General features: G+C 36.4%; 1 protein-coding gene across 1 annotated transcript in view; it reads left to right on the top strand.

Annotated features, from left to right (window-relative positions):
- Window positions 1-24,263, top strand: part of LOC150110456 (dipeptidyl peptidase 9) — a 441,463-nt gene that overhangs the window by 194,321 nt on the left and 222,879 nt on the right. Inside the window, exon 9 of the mRNA XM_090393952.1 lies at window positions 23,181-23,343. Coding sequence (XP_090250078.1) covers window positions 23,181-23,343 — 163 coding nt within the window. The remainder of the gene's footprint in view (window positions 1-23,180; window positions 23,344-24,263) is intronic.

Consider the following 24,263-nt stretch of genomic DNA (forward strand, 5'->3'; position numbering starts at 1 on the left):
TAAAAATAAATATATATATAAGGAGGTATCCAAAAATAACAGGAATTATTTTTAAAAAAAATTTAATTAAAGTTTATAATATCATATTCTAGTCTCCTTCAAAATACTCTCCATGTGAGTCAATGCACTTGTCCCAACATGTTTTCCACTGCTGGAAGCAGTTCTGTAATGGCTCAACTGGAATACTGTTTATGGCTTCCAGCGACTTTTCTTTCACTTTGTCTAGATCAACAAATCACTGCACTTTCATGGTTTTCTTTATTTGTGGCAATAAAGAAAAAAGCTACACGGGGAGAGAGATCGACAAACAGGGAGGATGGGGAATAACCACCATGTTGTTTTTTGTCAAGAACTGTTGGACAGACTGTGGACTGGGGCATTATTGTGGTGTAGCAACCAATCTCCACTACTCCACATTTCTGGCCATTTTTTTTGCATACTATCACACAGTATTCTCAAAACGCTGACATAAAAATGTTGGTTCACTGTCTGTCGAGGAGGAACAAATTCTTTGTGTACAATTCCATTCACATCAAAAAACAAATCAACATTGTCTGTACGTTTTGTCGAACTTGATATGCCTTCTTGGGTCTCAGTGAATTTGCATGTTTCCATTGGCTTGATGCTTGTTTTGTTTCTGGATCATAACTGTAGCACCAAGACTCATCCCCAGTCACAACTTTTGAACGAAAGTTTTGGTCATTAAGAACTTGCTCCTTCAAATTGCAGCAAGCATTCATACAATTTTTTTTTTTTTTTTTTTTTTTTTTTTTGTTTTAATCCTCTGTGAGCAAATGAGGCACAAATTCAGCAGACACAGGTTTCATATATAAATCTGTTAAAATTCGTTTGCATGAACTACATTACAAAGTCTTCTCTTCAAAAATTTGCTCAGTGGTCTTTCGATGATCTTCTGTGATTGCCTGGCAAACCTTTTTCATTGTTCTTATCATTTCTGTTTGCCGAACACTGGCCATATTGTAGTTGGTCTTCAACTGATAGAAATGGGAAAAACCACTCGTAGACCTTGTTTTACCTAAAGTGTCATCCTTAAAGGCTTACTGAACCGTAACAATAGGTTCAGCTGCAGTTTTACTCAAAAGAAAACAAAATTTCATGCACACACTCTCTGTTCCTTGTGGTCAGCCATCACAAAATCGCTATACTTGCTTGTAAGCACTACCAAAAAAAAAAAGCAGCCAAAACAACGAACCAGTTCACACAGGATGACAGCACTTACCAGACGGCACAGAAAACTGCACACTCACAATGCCTAGTAGTAAATCTAACTTGAAAATGTGAGCGTGCCAAATTCGGATTCCATTTATCTCTGTATACTCCCTTGTGTGTGTATATATATATATACAGGGTGTTCGGGATAAATTTGACAGTTTCGTAAGGAAAAAGAAAATCTTCTTTGTATCTATTAAATTTAATGAATTGACAAAAAAACGTTACAGGCAGAGTTAATTACAATACTATCAACAAGATTTACTCAAAATAACCACCATTAGCATCGATCACAGCTTCAATTCTGCTTCGGAACCTCGAACAAGCTGATGCTACAGTCTCCCTGGGAAGGGCCGCAAAAACTGTTTTAATTTTATCCATTAACTGGGCTTTTGTATTACTGGAAGTGCGATTGGTGTCTTTTTCAACTGCGCCCCATACAAAATAATCCATGGGGTTAAGGTCTGGGGAGTTTGGAGGCCAAACATTTGGACTGGTGAAGTCGTAGAAATTTTCAGACAACCATTTTTGACTTTTCCCAGAGGTGTGGCAAGGGGCCGAATCCTGCTGCCATACATACGGCCTACCATTGGCTACCCTTGTTATCCAGGGCTTGACTACAGTTAGCAACTCCACGAACAAAGCCCGAATTCCAATGCCAGGGTTCTTCAACACCTGTTCCTGCAGATTTGCGAGGAATTCTGCTGTACGAACGCAATCAGATCGTCTGCTAGGGATCTTTCTTCTTGCTACATCCTCGTAGTCACCATTGCAAGTCTCTAGTTCATGCCTGATTGTTTTTACTGTATTCAGGGAGCATTGGGCAGCAGTCGTAATATCCTTATTTTGATGGCGGGCACGAATCATCATGATACAAGTTATTCTCTTCCATGATTCAGGTGGGTTCCAGCTATCCATCCTTTCTGACATCTTGTATATGAATGAAGAAGGGTCCAAACTTTTAAATGAAGAGAAGTGTGTGTTAATACATGTAACTTACGGAAAAATATAATTAATTATAAATATGTCAAATTTATCCCGAACACCCTGTATATATATATGTATGTATATATGTAATAATAAAAGAACCCTCAGCCCATGCATTGCACAAATTTATACATTTGAAAGTAACATATCGTCAACATAGAAGATGTCAAAGGCATTTTTTATGTTTCTTCAAATTAGTCAGTTAATTTTCAGGACTCTAATATTGTCAGATATTTTGGCCTGCTGGGTGAGACACTTTAAATACATCGAACCAACTAGATATTTGTTTTTCCCTGTGTTATTTTCTTACCATTCTGGTATCAAACCACTGTTTTGCTAATCTCTCTTTCTTCTGTCATTCTATTTAAGTGACCATGCAACTTAGATTAGCTCTGCTCACACATTTCTGAATGCTAACAATGACAAGTTACTTCCTAATATCTTCATTTTTAATATGATTCTGCTTTTGATACCATCTGTTTCTATTTTCCTGTTTTTTTTTTCTTTCTCAGAACTCTCATTATTTGTGGTCTCCAGTCTTTGATCAACTGTTTTATTTCTGACCCACTTTTCAGATCCATAGATTAAAATTGGTTTCACTATCTTACATGCAGCTGCGTTAGTGTTTTGAATAATTTCTTTCTTATTCCATATAAATTTATTCAGTTAACTTCATCCATGCAACTCTTGCTTGTTTCTGTTTACATACATATGCATCTCACTGAAACTTGTTCCTAAATATCTGACATATTTTACTGATTTTGTCAAGTTTTCCATTAGAATGCAAGTGATGATTTCAATGTTGCTCCCCATAGTCTTTGTCTTTTTATATATTGTTTGGGATGAAAATCAGCATGATTTTCATATAAACAGATGGTATCAAAATTATTACAGCACATCTTGAAGACTTATACTGAATTTATTGCAGAGTATATTATCTGCATAAAGTAAAGAGCTGAAATTATTATCATTATTCTTAAGAGAGAGAGACCTCCAGGGAGTCAAGGGCTCATCGAAGGAGGCCACATACAACACATTAGCTATCATACTTCACACTGCTTGTACACACAACATCAATGACAATCCATTCCAATCATGTACCACTCTATGAGAGAAAAATCTAGCCCCCCCCCCCCCTCTTAGCAGCATTCATTCTCAGCTGCCAAGGATGCCCTCTTGTCCTATCCCCATCCTCCATAAAATGAAAAATTCCATCGACTAAAATCGTGTATGACCCTTTAGAAATTTGTAAGTCTCAATCATATCACCCCTTTTTCTTCTGTTTGCTAGTGTCTATAGTCTACAAATTCTTATAATCAGTATTCCACGATCCTGATATCATTTTTACACTCTCCTTTTCACTCTCTCCACTGAATCAAAATCACAGAAACCAGGAGACCAGACCTGCATACAATAGTCCAAGTTATTATTAAGGCCTTGGAAAACAGTAAAATGCCATCCTTATCTTTACATTCAAAAGTTGATTTCAGCATTGCAATTATCTTTTAAATTATATTTGCAGTCTACTACATGACCCCTGAACTTCAACTTACTATCTACTAACACTCCAAGATCCTGATCAGTTTCTTCTAGCATAATCCCACCAATATGATAAGACATTGGATATCTAATCATGCCAAAGTGCAAGACTTTACATTTACTGACATTTAACTAATATTCATTTTCTCATGCCCACAATTCCACCCTATTCATTCTGCAAGTACTGCACATATCAGCAGCATTTCTGATTACCCTACCTATCTTTGTATCATCAGCAAATAGCTGTATGTCACCTGACAAATCCTTCCCAATGTCATTAATGTACCGATTGAATAACAGTGGAACAAGTACTGATCCTTGTGGTACACCATTGGTATGATAAGATCTTAAATCTTGCAGACATACATTCTCCATATACTCCACTTTTTAATACCTGTTAGTCAGCCATTCTCTTATTCATGCTAATATTCTATAACCCAAACCCATTTTCTCCAATTTATGAAACAGTCTATCATGCTGTATTCTGTCAAAAGTTAGCAAAATCCAAAAGTATCATGGTGTATCCATTTCCCTTGTCTAGTTCATTGGTAAGAGTATTACAAAATGTGAGCAAGTTGCTAAACCATGACTTTCTTTTAGTAAACCCATGCTGTTTATTGCAAAACAGAAATTCGCTGTCAACCCATTTTTGAATGCGAACTCTAACCAATTATTCCAAAATCTTCACCACCAACTTTGTGCAATGAGATTACCATATGTTCTTTCCACTCCTGCAGAATTTTTCCTGTTCTGGGACTCAAATTATATAGCCTAGTAAAAGGAATAGCCAGTTCAGCTGAGCACTCTTTTGGCACCCACCCATGCAGATATCCCATCAGCCCCTATTTTTGAATTCTTATTCAGTTTGCAACAGCTCTAACACCTCCTCTTCATACACCTGAGTTTCTTCATCCAGTGAAGAGGTAGCAGTGAACTCAATGTTGCATACACCAAGTTGATAGCTTTTAGCAGAATGGGCATTCATCAGTTGAACAACCACTTTTGCACTTTTTCTTTTAAGGTTACATGGTGATCAGCATTCATATTTATGAATTTAGGGATACAAAACGCTTGTTGAAATGATTATTTTACTTATTATTAATAAAATAACACTTGACGTTTCGACCCCTGTATTGAGGTCATCATCAGAAGGATACATATGTATAGGAAACCAAGCTACATGCTCTTGCACTCTATAAAGGTAAATTAAATCTACGCTGTTAATTGATCTTTTTCTTACCCTGACCTCTAGTGATAAAAAAATAAATAAAAAATAATAAAAAAATTATATTAAAAAAATAATAAATAAATAAAATAAATAAAAAACTACAATAAACTCTGCTAAAGTCCTGTACTAAGATTCTTCTGGATTTGTACAGTTCAGATTGTTATGCTACGATTTTCTTCTGGACTTGTATAGTTCAAGTTATTATTGAATGTAGGGGGGGGAAAAAAACACTTCACCATGTCTTCTTGTATTGAGATTTTTCTTTGGCTTGTTCTGGTTGCTCTAAATGTTTCAAATGGGTTCTCCACATTCTTGGAATGGTTAGACCATCATTTTTGTTCAGATTTGGATTATGTTTGAGCATTTCACATGCTTCATTAAATTTCCTCTCGAACCAGGTTTGGTGGGGTGTAGGGACTTGGTACCTTTCCAATGAATTCTGTGGTATGTTTGGAGTGCATGGTCAGAAAGGCTGGTTTTTCCAAAATGGAGGTATTTAATGTGTCATTTGTGTTTGTCCTTCCTAATTGGGATGGTTTACCCTGTTTCCACTATGTATGGTAGGTTACATGTGCATTATTTTGTAAATCCCTGGGTGAGTAGGTGTCTTAATTTTGTCAGGGGTTTAAAGGTGGTTTCAATGTTGTATTTGGTTAGTGTTCTGTCTATTTTTTCGGAAATGCCCAAGGCATTTCCGAAATTTCTGACATAAGGTATGACAATAGCATTCTTGAAATCATTTTTGTTTTTAGTGGTATCTCTGTGGAGGATCTTCTGAATAGTTTTTTTACTGTATCAATTTTTTATAAATGTATTGGTTGATGATCTCCTATTCCTGGTTTAGAGCTTGTTCATTTAAACAAATTGTTTCAGCTCTGTTTTTATGGGTGCTTATGACCCTTAGTTCTTGTGTATATACTGGCCTGTGTGTGTGTGTAGGTTTGCAGCTTACATCAGCTAAAGCTCTCCATATCTATGCCCAGTTGGAAAAAGCGTTAAGCGAACAGATCCACAAGGCACTAAAAAACTTAGCATCCACCCAAGCCAAAGTTTTACAACTAAAATTAGAGCTATCCAGCTACATTAATCTGGAAATTTGGGATATTTTTGAGAGGATCACAGACGACTCGGCCAAACACCTATTACTCAAAAACAAGGAAAAATTAATAATGAAGTTTCAAGCACTACAACATCAAAGCGTAAGACAATCAGGTTGCCATAACGAAAGGAGCAGCCAATCACCCACAAACAAAATTGGTAGCAACCAACCACCATCAGACCACAGCCTGGTTATCAACAAATCAAACTACAGTCTCACCCGAGGTGAACTCTCACTGCTGGAGAAAGGTCTAAACTATGCCATTGCACCGAGATCAGTAAACAAACTTGATATCATTTATCATATCAAGAGGTTTAAGATCCCTCCCCTGCCAATCTAGCTGACAAAATACGCATGGAAACATCTTGTATACTAGATTCAAACAAAAAACTAAGCAGCAACCTGAACAAAATGGAAAAACTGGCCCTCGAATCCTTAAAAAATAACCAGGACATTATAATCACAAAAGCAGATAAAGTGAATGCCACTGTTGTTTTAGACTGGATAACTTACATAGAAAAAATAAACCATTTGGCATCGGACCACAACACCTACTAAATGGTAAATTACAACCCCACAAAACACATCAAAAAGAAAACAACTGAATTAATTAAATCCGTTAAATCGCATGGCCAGAAGAAACAACTAAAAAACTAATACCTTGTTGTGCCCAGAATTTATGGCCTGCCAAAAATAACACAAAACAGACACACCACTACGTCCGATTGTTGAAGGAATGGACAGCCCGAATTACCACTTAGCAAAAAAATTAGCGGCCTCACTCAAGGAATTGGTAGGTCATTCCCCCTTCCTACATAAAAAATACACAACATTTCATAAACAAAATTAAAAACATTACATGTAATCTGCTTCGGATATTTCGTGTGGCAAAACAATTTTTACCTTCAAAAAGAGGGTACAGCCATGGGCTCACTACTTTTTCCCCCAATAGCTAACTTTTATATGGAAGACTTGGATCAACGAGCCCTAGAGTCAGCATGCCTAAAGCCCAAAATTTGACTGAGATACATTGACAATATTTTTGCCATTTGGTCCCATGGCTGCGAAGCACTAAATACATTCCTTAGCCACTTGAACAAACAACACAAACGTATCCAATTCACCATTGAAATAAAAAAAACAACTCTCTTCCGTTCCTAGACACACTCGTCACACATCTTCCCTCAGGCTGTCTCTCCTTCTCAGTCTACTGCAAACCTACACACATAGGCCAGTACATACACAAAAATTCTTATCACCATCAAACACAAAAACTAGGTGTCATAAGCACCCATAAATACAGAGCTCAAACTATTTGTTCAAATGAACAAGCTCTAAACCAGGAATAGGAGATCACCAACCAATACATTTATAAAAAAAATGGATACGGTTAAAAAACTATTCACAACATCCTCCACAGAGATACCACTAAAAACAAAAACGATTTCATGAATGCTATTGCCATACCTTATGTTAGAGACATTTCCTAAAAAATAGACAGAACACTACACAAATACAACATCGAAACCACCTTTAAACCCCCGACAAAATTAAGACACCTACTCAGTTCTTCCAAGGATCCTCTGCCACACCTAGCCCACCCAGGGGTTTACAAAATACAATGCACATGTAACATACCATACATAGGTGAAACAGGGCGAAACATCCCAATCAGGAAGGATGAACACAAACGACATGAAATACCTCCATTTTGGAAAAACCGGCCTTTCTGACCACGCACTTCAAACATACCACAGAATTGATTGGAAAGGTACCAAGTCCCTACACCACACCAAAGCCTGGTTCAAGCGGAAATTCAAGGAAGCATGTGAAATGCTCAAACATGATCCGAATCTGAATAAAAATGATGGTCTAACCATTCCAAGAATGTGGAGGACCCATCTGCAACCTTCATAGCAACCACAAAGAAAAATCTCAATACAAGAAGACTTGGTGAAGTGTTTTTTCTTTTTTTTTTCCTTGAACATTCAATAGCAACCTTACTGTACAAATCCAGAAGATAATCGTAATATAACAATATGAACTGTATAATTCCAGAAGAATCCTTGTATGTGAAAACTTTAGCAGCGTTTATTGTATTTTTTTTTTTTTTTTTAAATCACTAGAGGGCAGGCTAAGAAAAAAGATTAGTTAACAATGTAGATGTAATTTACCTGTATAGAGTGCAACAGCATGTAGCTTGGTTCTTATACACATGTATCCTTCTGATGATGACCTCAATACAGGGGTCGAAACGTTAAGTTATTATTTTATTATTAATCAGTAAACTAATCTTTTCGACATGTGTGTTTTGTGTCCCTAAATTCGTAAATATGAATGCTGATCACCGTGTAAAACCTTAAAAGAAAGATTAATCTTTAGTTGTTGTTAAAAGCAATTACTTGTTGAGTTTATTGGAGATTTTGGATCCTTCCCTAGCTTAGGAAAGGCAATAATAATAATCTTTTGCCAGATGTCTGGAAAAACATTCTCACAAAATATTCAGTTGAACAGGTACATTAGTTGGCAGTTGCTGACAGATGCTTGAGCATCTCATAAAGGATATTATCTGGTCCAACATTTTAGCAAAGCAGCTTTTATTTTTTTCTTTTGTGAACCGCCTCTTATGCTGTTCTATATTTGTTGTTTTTCTGCTTTACATTTTGGGTAAGGAACATGACCTTTTTTTTTTAAAGAGAGTGAGGGTAAAAAGACAGGGCCTTTGAGAGGAATTTTATCAGGGAACGCAAAGTTTCTTTTGGACCCCTTAATTTCTCCATTAGTCATTCTGTTTTTATGGCTCCTAGGCCCCATTTTTTTACTCCCAGTCCCAGGTAAGATATACCCCTCTGCACCCACCTCTCATGGGTTTCTCCATTTCCTGGCCAACTATTATCTATATGCACTTGAAAGTTTTTTGAAAGTTTATTTTTCACTTGGTTAGACTTTAATAAATTTAGTAATCTAAAATAAAAATCTATATGCACTCTTTCCAACAATATAACTGTAATGGATTCACTGCTTTGGGTTTATTACATTAATACTGTTTTTATTATTTGACCATATTTGTAATATGATTTTGTTAATCTTCCTACAAAAAATTGTAATCTTTCTAATTGAAATGAATTTACTATAGAAGTAAGAAATTACAAAAAATTATCTTTCTTAAACAGCCTGCTTACTTAAAATTCTGAAAAAAAAAAAAAAAAAAAAAAAAATAGTCTTACCAGCAACTGTACACCATAAATCAGTGGTAGATATACATATAAAAATTCAGATCATTATCCTTCCAAGAAGTAGAAGTCACAAAACATCATTTCTTCTTCTGATACAACTTGAAAATAGCTCAGTCTTTATGCAACCAAAACAAAATAGCAGCAAAATAATCTTTGTACAAATATTTAAAGCTTTATATAAAATTTATACAAAGATTATTCATTTGATCATAATGAATGTAAAAGTAAACAAGAACAGATTATTTTTTAAAAGATCACACTAATTGCCACCCAACACAAAAACTAGGTGACATAAGCACCCTTAAACACAGAGATTAAACTATTTGTTCAAACGAGCAAGCTCTAAACCAGGAATACAAAATCATCAACCAATACATTTATAAGAAATGGATACAGTAAAAAAACTATTCACAAGGTGCTCCACAGAGACACAATTAAAAACAAACAAAAAAAAGATTTCAAGAATGCCATTGTCATTCCTTATGTTAGAGGCATTTCAGAAAAAATAGACAGAACACTACACAAATACAACATCAACACCACTTTTAAACCCCCGACAAAATTAAGACACCTACTCAGTTCTTCCAAAGATCCTCTTCCACACCTAGCCCACCCTGGGGTTTACAAAATACAATGCACATGTAACCTACCATATAGACAAAACCTATAAGACAAATATTCTTGTCTTATAGGTTTTAAACTTAGTTGGGGTTATAATCATGTTGAATGTTTCCCAATTTTGTTGTTTGGGTGCCTTATTTGTCTACTTTAACATCTTTATTATCTTTAATTTGTTCTCCCTTCTTCTAAGAATTTATTTGGGCAACCTCAGTATTATTACTATCTTTATGACTGACAATCATAATTTCTTCTTGAAATGATTTACATTTGGAATAATTTAGGGATAACTTAATTTTACCCACAGAAGCTTGCAATTTTTCTTTAGCTACTTATCCTATCAAGTCTTCTTTCTTACCTTTATTTATCATTTCTTTTCAAGAACTTTTTTCTGTTCTACCTTAGAGCATTCACTAGACTCTTGTATGACTGTTAAAGGCCTATCATGTGCCATTTCAACTACTACATTGACTATGTGATTCGCAATTAAATCTATTAGCTTGATTGCTTGGTAAGTCACTGTTTACTAACACAATGTTTGAGTCATAACTTATTCCCTTTCTTTCCTTATAATCATATCTTTTTCATCTATAACAATACTTAGCTATATGCCCCATTTTGTTACAGTTGTAGCATTTAGGCAGAACTCTTTCCCTTATTATTTTCATACTCGTAGTTTCATTAGATGATTTATTATAAGACCTATTTGTCTGTAGCTCTTCTAACATTTTGAATATTCTCTCTTGTCCTTCTAATATTGGTCTTTGTTGTTTCTCTACTTCTTGTCTAATGTATTCCTTTAGCGGATGTAATTTTAAGAAATCTGCTGATTTAGTTTTAGAGTTAACACCTAAACTAATATCACTATTTCCTTCAGTTTTGGTTAACTTACTTTTTTGAAATACAATTAATGCTACTTGAAATGACACTACTTTGTTCTCAAGCGTGCACCTGTTTGGGAATAGAGGACTGATGGATGTCTCCAAGTGTTTCTTCCCTTTCTCCAACAAATTGGTAACATTCACCTAGACACTTAATTTTTTTTCTTGTAGGCAACCTCTTTCAATTTTTCCTTTAAGCCTACTCTGAACTGACGGAATATACACCATTCTAGGTGTGACCTCTTTTGTGACACTTATCCTATTAGCTACATTTAATAATCTATTGTATTAATCCAATACGGTCTCCTTATTTCCTTGAACGCATTTATGCAATTTCCATAAATTTGGACTTGCATCTATTACTTTAGAATATTTTGCTCCTAACATACTTTTAAACTTTTTATAAACGAACATATCTCGCAAAATAGGCGAAGTATTTAAGAACATCTTAGCCTTACCCACTAATTTATTTGAAAGAATTATCAGTAATTAAAAATCAGACCATTTTCCTACATTTTTAAGTTTTTCCATAAAATGAAAATACAATTCTAGGTTTTTGTTGTCTTCTGTAAATGTCAGAATTACAAGATTAGTCACAATCACCTTCTATATCCATAATTACTTAAAGTGCACAATTTTTTATACAACACACTGATACTGATGTCAAAACTATCCCAATCCACTATTAAATTTTCTCTTTATCTTTGTTGGACTTTATCCTGCCAACTGCGCCATTTGTAAAAACTGTGGTTATGCATTCAGTATTCTTGTCACATGTGCCTTTTGTTATACTACGTAGTTCCACTACCCTGCTTTGCCTTTGTATCTTCTTTTACTTAACTATCATTAATGGTCGACTGCCTAAAGCTATGAACTGCTGCCATATATTTATTTCTACTATATTTTATTTCTCACGCTCTATAGTCGAATAAATTTATTTGTTTAATTCCTGCACCAGTTAGACTATATATTGAGTGCAAGAGTATAAGATCTTAAACCAAAAACAAAGCAGATATCATTTATATTCCCTGCTTATATTATTCTTACTTCAAACTAGTTGTGGCTCAAATATAAATAATAACTTCTGTCTTATGCAGGTTCAAATAATTTTTTAGGATAGCACATCAACAGAATCAGTCCAGTATATTGTTTACAAATCATTTAATAAGTCAAAATGAAGTATTTACAGAGCGAATTACATATACACAAAGTCATTACCACTCTCAATTCTCTCTGTTCTAATCTGAATTCTAAGCTATTTCACAATCCAGCATTACTTGAATATAGGACATACCTTGGTTAAACCTAATTCACCATTAATATACAGTATCTCACAAACATAGACATATACTCTTATTCAGTATTACAACTACTTACAATGTTTGTTCAGCAGACAGTTTCTCACAAACTTTTGTACACACTTGTCTTCTTTTTATCTTTCTTTCCACTTACTGACACATTCCTGTTTTCCTGCAAAATTTCTTCCTTTTTTGAGTAGTTGACTGTGCCTTTCTTTATTGGATCCTTAGCTTGGTGGTGATGTACAGTTCTTTCCTTCCACAATGACTCGACACAACATTAATCAGATGGTCTCACTTGCTCTCTGCTAGTGGAAGATATATGGAGGAAATATGAAAATAGATTACAATGGGGAAGAAACAGTGACTCAGCTCTCTAAGATTTGGAAGAATAGAAAAATATCTATTAACGCAAAGATCAGACTGGTCAGATACTTTGTCTTCTCTGTGGTTCTTTATGGCTCAATCTTGGACACTGAACAAGGCAATTAAGATCAGTGCTTTCAAAATATGGGCCTGGAGAAGGATGGCTTGAATTGCTTGGACAGAGAAAAGAAACAACTATAGCATCAGAGATCAATTGAATCTTGAAAAGAGTCTCTGCAACATGGTGGAGAGAAGAATCCTCAGATATTTTGGGTGCATCTCAAGAAGAGAGGGATAGAACATTGAAAAATTCTGCATGCAGGGCAAGATATCAAGAGCTAGAAGAAGAGGCAGGCCCTCATGGGAAATGGCTAGATTAAATTCCTGCTCTTATTGGAATAAGTTTGCAGAATGCATTTCAAATGAGCTTGAAATGCATTCAAGCAGAATGCATGTCAATCCCTTGAAGGCAGGTCACAAGTTCCCAGCCTTTTGAGGGATTGACTAAGAGAGATATGAATGCAAAGAAAACACAGATGACATTGAAATAAATGATAATTTAATAGAATCTGACATCTCAAAAAAAAAAAAAAAAAAAAAAGGAAATCAGCTGAATTGATGAAATTTATGATGAAATATTAAAATATGGAGGTAATGAAATGACTGAAAATATGAGAAATTTAATTAAACATATTTAAAAAAAGACAGATTCCTAATGAATAGAGGATGAACATATAATACCAATGTTTAAAAAGTGAATGAAGTTTGAATCCAAAAATTCTCAAAGAATAACTCATTCTGTACTACCCTAAAAAAAATTATCAAAGAAAAAATCAAAATAGTACTAAATTATAATGATGAACAACAAGGATTCCACTGGAGAAGATCATGAATTGATGCTGTACTGATCACCATGTTACTCTAAAAGAAAGGAGGTACTGATGCTGTTGTTTCTGTGATACTTGTGCCATAAGGTTTAACAAATTAACATGATAACACAAGAAAAAGAGTGAATAATATATTTAATGGCCAAATATTTCCTGATGCTACTGATGATGACCTGAAAATTGTAGGTCATCAGGCAGTTTGAATGTATGGTAGATCATGAACAATGGATTATTTAAAATAATATGAGCTTCATGATGTCACACCGAATAACACAAATAGATAACAGAGGAAGCATGGAATTATTAATATGTGTGATTAAGACTCTTTCATATCTTCAATAGTGGGAAGCAGTCATTCTGATTCAGGCATTTTTCTCAGATTTTTTTATTAGCAATCTAAGATAGGTATTCTTGTACTAATTTCTCCAGTGAATGTCCAATTTATCTGAAGAAGTTAGAAAGGTAATGATCACATGGAACTTGATAGACATCAGAAAAAAGCCAGGGGGGGGGGGAATAAGACGGAAATGATGATGATGATAGTTTGTTGAAAGGAATGAATGTAGTCACCAGATTATATTTTTTTAAGGATTCTAGAGATTAGTTTTAAGATGGCAGAAATGTATGGGGTAGGAACTCTTAACGTTGTTTCACTGTTGTTTGAGCTCAGTTTATAATAATCAAAAATATGTTGTATAGTCTTTTCTGAGAAGTCATTGAGATGCATTTAACATTTGATGTTCAGAAGTTCTTGCTTTAACTGTTGAGGTTTAGAGCATATAATATGAGCATGATCTAACAATTTTTATAATTCCATTCTTCTGAGAAGAATAGCGAGCAGATTGTTGCTGATCCAGTAAAGGTCGGTTTTTTACATTACTTGCTTTTCTAGCAAAGATAAACAATCCTATACCCACGAATTAATTTCAATATTTAAATTGGAAAAGAAAACAAACTAGCTTTCCTAGACATCTTACTCTTCCACTCCTCTTCAGGTGAGACCATAATTACCTCTGTTTATCAGAAAACTTACCTTTACTGAATTTTTTTATCTTTATTTTTATTTTTTTAATAATAATAATTATACCATGTTTTCTCTGTTATCCATTTGCATTGTTCTTGTTCTACTTTGTATTCAAACTGCCTAATGCAACTGATGATGACCTGTAATTTTCAGGTTGAAATATCTGGCTATTAAATAAATGATTTACTCATTTCCTTATGGTATCATATTAATATTTGTTAATGTACTGATGCTATATTGATTGAAAAGCAATTAACATAATACTACAAACCATTATTTATATATTTCATCATCATCATCATCAATTTCCTGCCATGTACCCTCAAGGGGTGTACAGGATATGATAGTACTACATGAAAAATTTACATCATTACTAACTTCCTATCTACAATTTTCCTCCAAATCAGTCTGTTACTTGTCAAGACTCCAACATTATCAGATCTTATATTTCTATCGTCTAAGGCACTTTGTACTGTATCAATCCACCTATACCTTGGTCTTCCTCTGGGTCGTTTTCCTGTCAACCTGGCAGAGAACACTTGTTTTGCTAACTTTCCTCACCCATTCTGTTTAAATGACTATACCACCTGAGATTAGCTCTGCTAACGCATTCCTGGATGCTGACAATGTCAAGTACTTTCCTAATATCCTCGTTTTTAATATGATATTGCCATTGATGCCATCTGTTCATGCCTATAATCTTTTTCAGGACTCTCATATCTGCGGTCTCTAGTCTTTGGTCAAGTGTTTTGCTTCTGACCCAGCTCTCAGATCAGTAAGTTAAAACTGGTTTGAACACTGTTTTGTATACAGCTAATTTAGTGTTCCGACTAATTCTCTCTTATTCCATATGAATTTATTCAATTGACTTCCTACCATACCAGCTTTGTTGATTATGTTGTCTATTTCTATATTTAATTTACCATCTTCACATAAAAATCGTGCCTAAGTAACTGAGATGTTTTACTTGTTCCACAGGTTCTCCATTCACAACACAGTTGAAATTTTCAATGATTCTGTCTATTTTCATTGTCTTTGTCTTTTTATTGTTGACCTTCATACCATGTCTATTACAGCAGTTATTCGATTTAGTCAAGGAATCTTGCAAACTTGTAGCGGATTTATTTAGAAGTATGACATTATGCGCATAAAGCAAAGAGCATACATTAACATCTCCAATTCTTATATCATGTTTAATACCACTTTCCTTCATAATGTGATCCATATAGTTAATGAAAAACAGAGGCAATAATGTACATCCTTCTTTCACACCAGATTTAACATTAAACCATCTTCCTGGATAAAATATACAAAAGTCAGATTATATAAATCAGTAATTCCACCAATATTAATTTATGCATGTGAAACAAGAATTGAAATATCAAAAGCATAACAGGTATCAAAATACTAAATACAAATATCAGAAATACAACAGATTGCCTGTCTGGTTGGCCTAGTGATTAGCATATCCACTCTCCAAACAACAGGTTGCAGGCTCAAATACTACTATGGGCATGGATAATTGTGATTGTTTTTAGGCATAAGATGAATTTCATCATCTGGTGTGAGACAATTCTGCTTACTGGCGGCCTGAAGTGCTTTGAAAAAATTCCCTGTTTGGTCTGTATAGCAGGGTTACTAGACTGTGGAAAAATAAATTTAAAAAATGCCAAAAAAGTTGATAAAAACAGAGAGAAAGAGAAAAAGAAACCTTAATCCAGTCACTGTACAAATGTAGTATAGGTTAGCAACATAAAAAAAATATATATATGAAAATCCTAAGAAAAATAAATAATTAATAAAACAAAATTTTATTCTATCAAATTTTGTTTTATTAATTATTTTTCTTCGCATTATTATTATTATGTGACACCTCCAGGGAGTCCAAAGACTCATCGAGGGAGAGTGTGTCAATAGCATCGAATGATTGATCCCTTCACTACTCGCCACACTCAAACTTACTTAACTTTTTGCATGAGCCATTAGTAGCAGAGGTTCTACCAATCGACCAACCTTTGCTATATATATATATTTTGTTTATGTCCATGCTGATATTCTTTATAAATCTTTTCATTTTTTATTCCATATGAGATCATATATATATTAACTGGAAACCAAATATGAAAAGACCAATTTCATGAGGGTGGGGGGGGAAGCAATATACACTTCAATATACTGGCAAGCTGCCTGTATATTGAAGTGTACTTCAATATACAGGCAGCTTGTATATTGAAGTACAATATACAAGCTGCCTGTATACTGAATCAAAATAATAAAAATATTTTGATTTTTGGTTGAGCAACAAGCTTTGTTGTGCTGTATATAGAATTTTATGTCATATATATAGTAGACCACAAAAGAAAAAAAATCTCTCTCTCTATCTATTTATCTATCTATCTTGACGCGGAAGGGTGCAGACGTGTCCACGGTTGCTCTTGCCTAAAGTTGTAATTTGTGCGGTCGAATACGTCAATCAACTTCAAGATTTATACCTACCTAATCGTAAGCACCTCATCTATCGCATTATAAAATTAGTTTTCTAAATTTGCGAAGCTAGAAAAAGTTATTTTAAATTTTAAAATCTTCATTGTTCGTTGCTCATTGTTACAACGGTATCGAGTGCCGGAAATTGTGATAGCTTGCGTTTCCCCATATTCGCCCGAAGCAATGGCCAGTAAAAACCCCAGCAGCTGGTCCACGCCCAAGCTCAGCAGGAATCGGTCCAAGGTCGCAGGATTCCAATCAAGGAAAAGATGCCAGCCACAGCTCCAGAGAAAGAAAAGACATCAGTCTTAGCCCCTCGGACAATAACGGACAAAGGTCAGTACTCTCTGTCTCTTATGCCAACATTGTAGCTAATACTTCCGCGTGAATTAATACTACTGCGACAACGACCACTGTGCGTGCAAACGTTCAGCTAGCCAACTGCATTTCCCAAGACGTTTTTCGATTGCAAAAATTACGGAATTGTAATTTTTGCAATCGAAAATACCCCACTAGAAAAGTATCTAGACGCATTAGTTCAACATGTTCCCCCAAATAATATAACTCTCATTTCAAGAGTTGCTGGAACCATACAAATGTATTTTAACAACGCATCTTGGTTTGAGACATTAATTGAAAAGGGAATAAACATCGCAGCATGCCATGGGAATGTCTCGCCAATCGCGCTAGCTCCCACAAAAGTAACAGTGTCAAATGTCCCACCGGAAATAAGCCATCAAATTCTTCGTGGATTACTATCAAAATATGGCGCAGTGACAGGTAAAATACGAACGCTACACACCTCTACAGCTAGGGCTGAATTCGCTCGCATCAAGAGCTTTAGAAGACATGCTCTAATGCACTTTGGCGACAATATAATTGGCTTCATACCCAAAATAATCAATACAGAAATAGACGGAGTATCCTACACCCTTTTATATTACTGTTGCTGCTCAGTGCTTTTACTGCCACGAAGAAGGACATGTAAGGAAGTTATGCCCGTATATACCCAGAAATGAGAAACCGGTTAACAATACTACCAACCCTAGTAGATCAGAGAATCAGAAGCAGCAAGCAGCCAACCCCAAAAAACAGAGCATCCCTAACGAACAACAAATATCTCATGGAAACAACTCTCAGTCGAGTACCGAGGAGACAAAATCAAGTGGTAGCACTAACGAAACCCAACTTTCGGATGAACCTCCACCAACATCGATTAAAAGCAATCCTAGAGAAAAGGAAACAACACAGACAACTAACTAACTCTGATAAAGATAAAAATAATGAAGAGGAGCAAGAAAAAAAACGGAGAAACAGCCAAAGACAAACCAGCGCAGCTGCAGCAGGAAACCTTTGCCTCCAAGCATTCTGGAACCCTCCCAACAGCCTGTAGATGGGGATGAAGAGATCAAGCTTCTTGAGTCCTCAGATGATGAAGAGGAAAATGGAAATGCAGGTCTTCCTCACACTGAAGGCCCACTTACAAATGAGCAGCTTCAGAGCTTTCTTAAAAAAGTTCGAGGCTCTTCACAAAAACTGCTGACAGCCTATGACTGACCCGCTGACATCAGTGGACTTATCACCCAGCTGGAAGAATTAAGAACTATTCTGGCAGGAAAAAGAGGAAGAAAAACCACCAATCTCAGGAAAAGGATATACTACCTGATAAACGGGCTTGAATCCCAGCGGCAGCGTAACTATCCATAAAGGAAGTGAGGATTACTGCACCAAATAAAACTAAACCATAAAATAATGAGCACCTCAGTAAACCTTCTCTCACTAAATGCTAGAGGATGTGCCGCACCACTGTGAAACAGGTGGTCCTGCAGCATATCCTTGCCCACCTGCCGGAAATAGTTATGCTGCATAGCTATTTCTGGCATGCACCACTGTCCTGCCATACGACTTCATGGATCTGGAGTCAGCAATAAGTAGAAATAATCGATACCTTTTCTGGGTGTGCACTATATGCACTCATTACAACTCAGACAGGAAGAAAATATATATCATTAACACATGCATCCCACAAATTGAACAGCTTGCAGTGCAGGTACTAGAGTTTGTGCGAAACCACCTCAGCAAGGTCAATGACCACATCATACTGGCTTTCAACTGCACTCTGGATCCTGCAATGGACAGACAGCAATGCCAAGAACAACGACACTCTCTAGCTCAGCTTCTCCAGGATGTAATAAATGACTATGAGCTGACTGACACCTTCAGACACTTGCACCCATATGAGAAAGTGTTCTCCTGGAGAGCCAAAGGTGGTCCTACCAGTGTCCTATACCAGGCACGGCTCGACAGATACTACACATCGATACACACAATACCCTACATCAGGAGAGTCACATATCATCCATCTCATGCATCAGATCATGATTCCATCCTCCTTAGCATTTGCATTCCTGGACACACCAGACACAAAGGAGGAGCATACTGGATATTTAACAACAGCCTACTAAAGGATGCAGAATATCTCAGAACCTCCAGAATCTATCGAAACTCTCATCAGAGATATACCTACTTCCCAATCAATTTCTGAGTGGTGGTCACTTTTTAAATCCAAAGTTAGGGTATTTACCCAAAAATATAGTCAGCAAAAGAAATTTGAATAAGCATTCAGTCCTTAAAAATCTTCAACAACAACAGCAATTGCATCATCCAGAATCTGAGGAATACCAGTCCCTAGAAGTCACCATACATTCACACCTAGAGCACTCTGCAAGAGGAGCACTAATAAGAGCACGACGCAAACACATTAACTTCACAGATGCCCCACAAAGTATTTCTTCTCACTAGAAAAATGCCAACAAGAGTGCACCACTATATCTGCTAAACGTGTGGACAGACTTATGTGTTCGTCGAACATGTTGTTTATTATTTTAACGGTATAATAGAACACAGAAAATAAGTAAATAATTACTTTATTAACTTGATGCTGATATTTCGCTGGTATTATAACCAGCATCTTCAGAGCACAAGAACACTGTTTGTCACAATACGCGAGACTAAAACAACAGGTGTACTTAAACAAAATTGTAGCAGCAACACAAAGACTAAAGTCCTGATTTTGGTGCCCTCTATCTGGAAAAAAAAAAAAAGCTATCATATATTACTAGAGTCCTAGAAAAGTGCTAGTTTTTTCTTAACATGACTGTCTCCCAGATCTTCGGCAAGTTGATACAGCCATATTTGTTGAGATTTGGAGTGTGTTTTAGGGCTTCTGTCGCCTCTAAGAACAATCTCTCTGATTTATACGGGTTTCTGTGTAGTACTTTTGTGTTTTTCCAGTTGATCCTGTGTTGATCCTTATTTTCTGTGTTCTATTATACCGTTAAAATAATAAACAACTATATCTGCTATTAAAACAGATAGTGGAAACATCATAGAAAATCATGACGAAATCCTCTTATATACCTTGCAGTACTACAAAAATTTGTACCAAGCCAACTCAACATCTATGGAGGCCACGAATATAATTCTCTCCGATGTGAAAAGACTCTCACCAACAACAAGGAGAAACACAGAACTCCCCATCACGTTACATGATCTGAAAACTGCCTGCACCTCCTTACCTAAAGATAAATCTACTGGCATAGACGGGCTCACCACTGAATTTTACCAGTCCTTCTGGGAACAGCTTGGACCTATCCTCTACAGAGTTTTTGTCGATGCGAATACCAATGGCTTCCCACTCAATATGACAACATCGGTTATTAAACTCATTCCAAAGAAAGGAGACACAACGAAACTAGGAAACTGGAGACCCATCTCTATCACAAACACCGACTGCAAAATTATATCAAAAGCCATTGCCAACAAACTTAAACCCACTCTGAGCGAAATAATAAATAGGCATCAGAGCTATTCCATCCCTGGAAGATCTATCCATGAAAACTTACACCTCATAAGGGATCTCATAAGCATAGCGAACAACAACAGTGAAACAATGGGTCTTGTAACACTAGACCAAGAAAAAGCTTTCGACCGTGTTGAACACCTATACCTCTTCAACTGCTTGAAAGCATTTGGCTTTGGCTCGGCATCATTTATTCTATTAAGATGTTGTATGCCAAGGCACAGTTTTGCATGAAAATAAACGACAGGCTTACCATAACTGCACCATACAGCAGAGGTATTAAACAAGGCTGTCTGCTCTCTGGTCATCTTTACACAATTGCCATTGAACCCTTTTTGTGTAGACTCAGCATGCTGCTTAGGGCATGCCATCCTAAACTTCCCTACCAAACCATAACCCTGACAGCATATGCTGATGATGTTACAATCATAGCCCGCAAAGACGAGGACTTCCATAACATACAAATGGCATACCAACAATATCAGGCAGCCTCAGGAGCGAAACTAAACATGCATAAAACCACAGGACTGATGGAAAAATCGAACCGATTCCCCAATGTCTGGTACCTGGTCTGCAGAGGGAAACAAATACCTGGGGATTTACCTAGGAAACACGCCCACTTATGTGGATAAGAACTGGGAAACACTAAACAAATGTTTCAAGCAAGTACTAGGAAAGTGGGCAGCAATACGAGCTTCTGTCTCCACAAGAGGGAGAACAATAATCGTTAGCCAAATGGCCACCAGTGTCCTTTGGCATACACTAAAGATTCTTACGCCACCAGTGCAATTCATCAAACAAATAAAGTCAACCATCTATCGATTCATATGGAATAAAACAAACTGGCTTTCCTACTCCAAGCTATGCACTTCTCTCAAAGATGGAGGACAAAATTTGGCCTCCATTGACAACAAGATAACAACGTTCCGCGCTCGATTTCTCCTTAATGCCCTACAACAGGAAATATCACACTATTGCACCACTGAATATATTTTCACTTCTGCCACTAGAGGTCTCTCTCCACAACCTTAAGAATGACAACAGCTCAAGTGCCAGTAAATTTAACAAACTTCTACAAAGATGTCCTTCGACGATGGAAGAAGCTAAACCTCCAGCACACAGTGAAGACAGCATCCCTACCTGAAATCCTCATGGAACCTATCTTCCACAATACGATGGTAAGAAGTCCGATCACTCAGAAAGAGTTTTTCTTTCCTCCATGGAGCTGGCGAAGCGTGAGGATCTTGGGTGACATTCTTTCTCCAAGCCTCACCTGGCGCTTTTCAAAATCGCTCGAAAACCTGGAATATGGGAATGAGTCTGAGCAGATAGACACTGTAAAGGCCGCCTTTCAAGCCGCTATGCTTGATAGCATAACAGAAGTGGGCTTAGCCCTCCCAACTCAGAAGATCTGGTGCCTATCTTTCTGATAAAAACCAATAACTCATGGGAGAAACTTACACCCAGCAACTCCAACAAGATCTACAGCACTCTAACACAACAGTCGAACCAAAGCACTTTATTGGAAAATCCTACATCATCTGATCAAACACTATTTCAAAGGGACCTACCATATTGCACAAGAGCCATCAAACCTGATGCAGATATTCAGTGGAGAATGTGGCACAATGTATTACCCACTCCAACTATATTACGAAAATTTAACTCAAACGTCGCAGATAACTGCCAGTTCTGCTACCAATTAGGAACAGTCCGGCACATCTACTTGGAATGCCCAGTCAACACCGAATTAATCAGTTTGTCTCGGAAAATGGCAGCTCTCACCTGTGGTAGTCTTCATACTGAAGAGGAATATTTCAATATCGTCCATGCGGAGTCAAATAACCACTCCTTCTGCAATTACCTCTTCATCACCACGAAAGCCGTAATATACAACTTCTACCTCAGACATACAAGACCAGACAGCACAACAACTTCACAGAGAGAGGCAACTGATCAACTCATTGCAGCCTTCAAACAAAAGGTGAGAAGTCGGATCCTACACGAACATCAAAACAACACCTTAGATCTTTTCCACCAAGACTGGAATCCACAGAATCAACTCCTGGCTGAGCAGGGTGACTGCATCATAATCCACTTTCCAGCATAGAAGTGACATCATCCCCCCTCCTCGCCAAGAAAGGGGGAAGGATTGTTGTGCTTAACAGTGCCAAAATTAATCAGCTTGCACTCTCATGTAAATAGATAATATTGTGCTATAGTAACTCCTATGTTCTTCCACATTTATGTTCTTATACAGTATCATATTAAAATAACTCTTAATGGCTTTAATCTAAAAGGAAAAAAAAAATCTATCTATCTATATCTATCTGTCTATATATATATATATATATATATATTTATATAAAATTAGAAAATGCTAAAGATAATCATTGAAAAGATATTATTGTATGTTTAAAATATAATTGCCTTTTGTTTAGGTCCATGACATTTTACATTTTTTCCCTCAAACTTCAGAAGAAGAACTGACTTTCCTTTGGGCTAGTGAGGAAACAGGCTTTCGCCATCTTTATGTGATAAGTGTTGGTTTGTTGATGAATAGTGGTGATGATGTTATTAGCCTGAATTTTGAAGATAAAAAAAGTAAGTTTATTGTTTTGTGAATTTTCCTATTCAGTAAATAATAAGTGTTCAGCTATTCTATTCACATCTCCCAAGAGTTAGCACCTGTGAAGATGTGAAGTAGTATCTTGTACCAAAAGGTTTTTTAGCAACTGCAGAAGCTATAGTTGTGCCATGATCTCAGTATTATTGAAGATGTGGAAGAGGGATGTGGGCTCTTTCTTGTGAGAGATCAGACAGAACTGAGTTTTGGTGGCATTGAAGTTTACAAAGTTGTCATTGCCCCACTGGGATTTAGCTAGGAGATTTGAGATTCTAATACTTGAGCACTAAAGGGTTTATCGAATGAAAAGGAAGAATGGAGTATACTGTCATTGGCAAAACTATGGATAGGATTGGAAGGCTGTGAGAGTAGGTCATTTGTTAACTAGGCCCCTGTGCCAAACCAGATCGAATGCTTTTGAAATGTCAAGAGAAATCACATGAGTCTTCCAAATTTCTCCATGACTTGAGTTCAGAGGTGAAAGCAAGAAGGATCAGCTGTAGATCAGTAGAGGCAGAATCCATACTGCTGGGCACTGATTAGTTAGTATGTCTCTAGGTGATTCAAGAGTTGGTTGTTGACGACTTTCTCCATAAGTTTAGAGAGAGCAGAAGTGAGAGCATTTGGACAATAGTTTGTTGGTTGACTTTTATCACCTTTCTTTGGGATGGGCTGGACTTGCTTCCACGTAGTAGGATAGCTGCCTGCCAGTTGAATAGGATAGATTGAAGAGGTGATACAGGATAGGTGTTAGTTCTGGGAAACAATTTTTAAACTCAGTAGGCGGGATACCATCAGGACCAGTTGCCGTGGTTGTATTTAGGTTATTAAGGATTCTTTAGATTTCTTTTTGTTGGAAGCCTATGGGAGACAGGAAGGGAGCCTTTCTTGGTGGAGT

Source organism: Typopeltis vanoorti, chromosome 1 (assembly GCF_054136105.1).
Source record: "Typopeltis vanoorti isolate ZY-2024b chromosome 1, IOZ_Tvanoo_1.0, whole genome shotgun sequence".
NCBI lineage: Eukaryota > Metazoa > Arthropoda > Arachnida > Uropygi > Thelyphonidae > Typopeltis > Typopeltis vanoorti.